The sequence below is a fragment of the Herpailurus yagouaroundi genome, unplaced genomic scaffold, assembly GCF_014898765.1.
Source record: "Herpailurus yagouaroundi ecotype Mexico unplaced genomic scaffold, PumYag 67555, whole genome shotgun sequence".
NCBI classification, from domain to species: Eukaryota; Metazoa; Chordata; class Mammalia; order Carnivora; family Felidae; genus Herpailurus; species Herpailurus yagouaroundi.
The window spans coordinates 2,606,002-2,610,690 of record NW_024420361.1 but is presented as its reverse complement, the minus strand read 5'-3'; the positions used below and the strand labels follow the sequence as shown (position 1 = coordinate 2,610,690).

The following is a 4,689-nucleotide window of genomic DNA, read 5'->3' as shown; positions in this document are numbered from 1 at the left end:
CACCATAAAAAAAAAAAAAAAAAAAAAAAAAAAAAAAAAAAAAAAAAAAAAAAACAAAACACTACAGGTTGATATCCCTGATGTCCATAAATGCAAAAATCATCAACAAAATACTAGCAAACCATATTCAACAATAGATTAAAAGGAGTACTCACCAAGATCAAGTAGGATTTATTCTGGGGATGAAAAGATGGTTCAATATTCACAAGTCAATCAACACCATACACCACATCAACAGAACTAAGGATAAAAATAATATGATCATTTAAATAGATGCAAAAAAAGAATTTGACAAAATTTAAAATCTGTTCATGATGAAAATTCTCAACAAAATGAGTATTGAGGGAAAATAGCTCTAAATTTAAAGGCCATATGTGAAAAACTCATAGCCAACATTTTAGTGAAGAAAAACTGAAAGCATTTTCTCTAAGATTAGGAACAAAAAAGGATGTCTAATCTTGTCACTTTTATCAACTGGAAATCCTAGCTACAATAGTAAGACAAGAAAAAGAAATTTAAAATTATCCAAATAGGTAAGAAAGAAGTAAAAATTTCATTAGTTTCACATGATATGATACTAAATACACAAATCCCTAAAGACTCCACCAAAAGACTACTAGAATAAATTAATTCAATAAAGTTGCATGATACAAAATTAAAACCCAGAAATTGGTACCATTTCTATACACTAATAACAATGGAGCAGAAAGAAATTTTATGAAAACCATCCATTTACAGTTCCACCAATTAGGATAAAATACCTAGAAATACAGTTAACCAAAGAGGTAGAAGATCTATACTCTGAAAACACAAAACACCCAGGAAAGAAACTGAGGATGACACAAGCAATTGGAAAGAAATTCCATTCTCATTGACTGGAAGAACCAATATTGTTAAAATGTCTATGCTACCCAAAGCAATCTAGAGATTCAATGCAATATTTACCAAAATACCAACACTTTTAACAAATCTATAACAAACAATACTAAAATTTTTGTGGCACCACAAAAGACACAAATTTCCTAATGCAATCATAAACACACACACATACACACAAACCTGGAGGTATCACAATTACAGGTTTCAAGGCACACAACAAAGCTGTAATAATCAAAATAGAATGGCACTGTAACAAAAATAGGACACATAGATCAAAGGAACAGAATAGAGAACCTAGAAATAAACCCACAATTATATGGTCAACAAAACAAAAGGCAACCTACTGAAGGGAAGGATATATTTGCAAATGATATGCCATATAAGGTGTAAATATCCAAAATATATAAAGAACTTATATGGAGTTTAGAAGATGGTAGCAAACTAGGAAGACCTTAGTCTCACTTCATCCCACAAACAAAATTACATAACTACCAAATCATCCTAAATACCACAGAAATCACCTTAAGACTGACAGAAAAATACTACACAATTAAAGGTAGAAAATAGGCCACATCAAAGAAGGTAGTAAGTACAGAGATGAAGATTAGGTAAGAAACAGATCACAGCTGCTGCAGAAGGAAGGAATCCATGGTTCTGGGCAAAGGCATAAGAGAGAGGATCACACAGGGTAATGCACATGGAGAATATTTCCCCATGGCCATTGGCATGGAAAAAAAAGAGGGATGGGATTTTGAGGGTTCTTGCAACCAGCAGGGCTTAAAGCCTAGAATATTAATAGTCAGCGGGTGTGACTGGAATAGAGCCTGGAGGGTATTGCTCTGCTCCTGGAGAGAAGGCAGGCAAACAGCCCAGGGATGGACAGCATGGAAACAGTGATCTGAAGAGCACCTGAGGCACACAGGAGATTATTCACTGTTCTCAGAGCACATCCCTGAGAGTCAGCACTCAGAGACACTTCTCTAGAAACAAAGGAGCTGGCTGGTGCTATTTCCATCCCAAACCTCTCAGCATAAACACAGAGCCACCTTCAGGAAGCAATGTAGCACTGACACTGGGTTCCTAACATGATTACACCAAGCACCATCACCTGCACTATGGTGGAACCACCCTACTCAGTCACATTTGCCTCAATCCCAGCCCAGAGGGCCCCTTCCCCAGAAGTCCCACACAAAGCCATGCCCACACCACCTCTTCCCCTCCAGAGAGTTTTGCAAACCCTCCGTTCTGTTTGAGGTGCTGTCAGGGCTCATTTCACAAGCAGACCAGAATACATCCAGTTAGAACTCACCACATTCAAACCAGGGACCAAACATCTCCCACAGGAGGCAAGAAGACCCTCTGCAGACGACTGGCCTGAGGGAAAGAGCAACCAAAGCACAAGAACAGAGCACATAAAACACACATCAGAGATATTCCCTGGTTCAACAGACTTTTGAATCTACATAACATCTTTTTCAAAAGGCCATTAATTTCAGAAGCAGGACATATAATATCTTTGCTTAACACAGAAGAAGGCAGAGACAAAGACAATCTCAAGAGAGAGGATATCATCCCAAATGAAAGAACAAGACAAGGCCACAACCAGGGATCTAAGTGAAAAAGATATAATTAACATGGATAATAGAAAATTTAAAGAAACAATGACAAGGATACTCACTGGGATTGAGAAAAAGATTAGAAGACATCAGTGAAATCTTTATCACAGAGATAAAAGTTAAAAAAAGAATAAATCAGAGAGGAAGTGTTCAACAAACGATTACTAGAACATGCTTGATGAAATGAGAACAGATTTGAAAAAGCAGAGAAATTAATGACATAAAACACAAAGTAATTGATGGAAATGAAGTTGAGCAAAAGCGAAAAATAAGAATTATGCAAAAAGATAATAGACTTAAGGAACTCAGTGACTCTATCAAACATTATACAGTTGTATTATATGAGTCTGAGGAAAAGAAGAGGGATAAAACTGGGCAGAAAATTTATTTGAATAAATAATAGGGGAACACTTCCCTAACCTGGGAAAGGAAACAGATGTTCAGATCCAAGAGGTCCAGGAAACTCCTATCAAAGTCAGCAAAAAGAAGCCAATACCAAGACACATTGTAATTACATTTGCAAAAATAGTGATAAAGAAAAGAAATCTTGGGGCTTGGAGGGAAGATGGCGGCGTAGGAGGATGCTGGGCTCACCGCGCGTCCTGCTGATCACTTAGATTCCACCTACACCTGCCTAAATAACCCAGAAAACCGCCAGAGGATTAGCAGAACGGAGTCACCGGAGCCAAGCGCAGACGAGAGGCCCACGGAAGAGGGTTGGAAGGGCGGCGAGGCAGTGCGTGCTCCACGGACTGGCGGGAGGGAGCCGGGGTGGAGGGGTGGCTCGCTGGCCAAGCAGAGCCCCCGAGTCTGGCTTGCAAAAAGCGGAGGGGCCTGACGGACTGTGTTCCGACAGCAAGCGCGACTTAGCTTCTGGGAGGTCATAAGTTAACAGCTCTGCTCAGAAAGCGGGAAGGCTGGAGGACAAAGGGAAGGAGAGCTGCTGAGCCCCCGGACTACAGAGCTCAGTTTGGTGGGGAACAAAGGCGCTCGCCAGCGCCATCTCCCCCACACATCCCCCAGCCAAAATCCCAAAGAGAACCAGTTCCTGCCAGGGAACTTGCTCGCTCCGCACAAACACCCAACTCTGCGCTTCTGCAGAGCCAAACCTCCAGCAGCGGATCTGACTCCCTCCTGCGGCCACAGGGCCCCTCCTGAAGTGGATCACCTAAGGAGAAGCAAAATAAGCCTGCCCCTCCTGCCCCTGTGCACCTTGCCTACCCACCCCAGCTAAGACGCCAGATCCCCAGCATCACAAGCCTGGCAGTGTGCAAGTAGCCCAGACAGGCCACCCCACCCCACAGTGAATCCCCCCCCTAGGAGAGGGGAAGAGAAGGCACACACCAGTCTGACTGTGGACACAGCGGTGGGCTGGGGGCAAACATCAGGTCTGACTGCGGCTCCGCCCACCAACTCCAGTTATACATCACAGCACAGGGGAAGTGCCCTGCAGGTCCTCACCAGGCCAGGGACTATCCAAAATGACCAAGCGGAAGAACTCCCCTCAGAAGAATCTCCAGGAAATAACAACAGCTAATGAGCTGATCAAAAAGGATTTAAATAATATAACAGAAAGTGAATTTAGAATAATAGTCATGAAATTAATCGCTGGGCTTGAAAACAGTATAGCTGACAGCAGAGAATCTCTTGCTACAGAGATCAAGGGACTAAGGAACAGTCACGAGGAGCTGAAAAATGCTTTAAACGAAATGCATAACAAAATGTAAACCACCACGGCTCAGATTGTAGAGGCAGAGGAGAGAATAGGTGAACTAGAAGATAAAGTTATGGAAAAAGAGGAAGCTGAGAAAAAGAGATAAAAAAATCCAGGAGTATGAGGGGAAAATTAGAGAACTAAGTGATACACTACAAAGAAATAATATACGCATAATTGGTATCCCAGAGGAGGAAGAGAGAGGGAAAGGTGCTGAAGGGGTACTTGAAGAAATAATAGCTGAGAACTTCCCTGAAGTGGGGAAGGAAAAAGGCATTGAAATCCAAGAGGCACAGAGAACTCCCTTCAGACGTAACTTGAATCGATCTTCTGCACGACATATCATAGTGAAACTGGCAAAATACAAGGATAAAGAGAAAATTCTGAAAGCAGCAAGGGGTAAACGTGCCCTCACATATAAAGGGAGACCTATAAGACTCGTGACTGATCTCTCTTTTGAAACTTGGCAGGCCAGAAAGA

General features: G+C 41.7%; 1 protein-coding gene across 1 annotated transcript in view; it reads right to left on the bottom strand.

Moving 5' to 3' along the window:
- Positions 1-4,689, bottom strand: part of LOC121025216 (dachshund homolog 2-like) — a 43,524-nt gene that overhangs the window by 1,247 nt on the left and 37,588 nt on the right. The window contains exons 5-6 of the mRNA XM_040467668.1: positions 2,189-2,253; positions 1,060-1,126 (exon numbers count right to left, since the gene is read on the bottom strand). Of these exons, the coding sequence (XP_040323602.1) occupies positions 1,060-1,126; positions 2,189-2,253 (132 nt within the window). The remainder of the gene's footprint in view (positions 1-1,059; positions 1,127-2,188; positions 2,254-4,689) is intronic.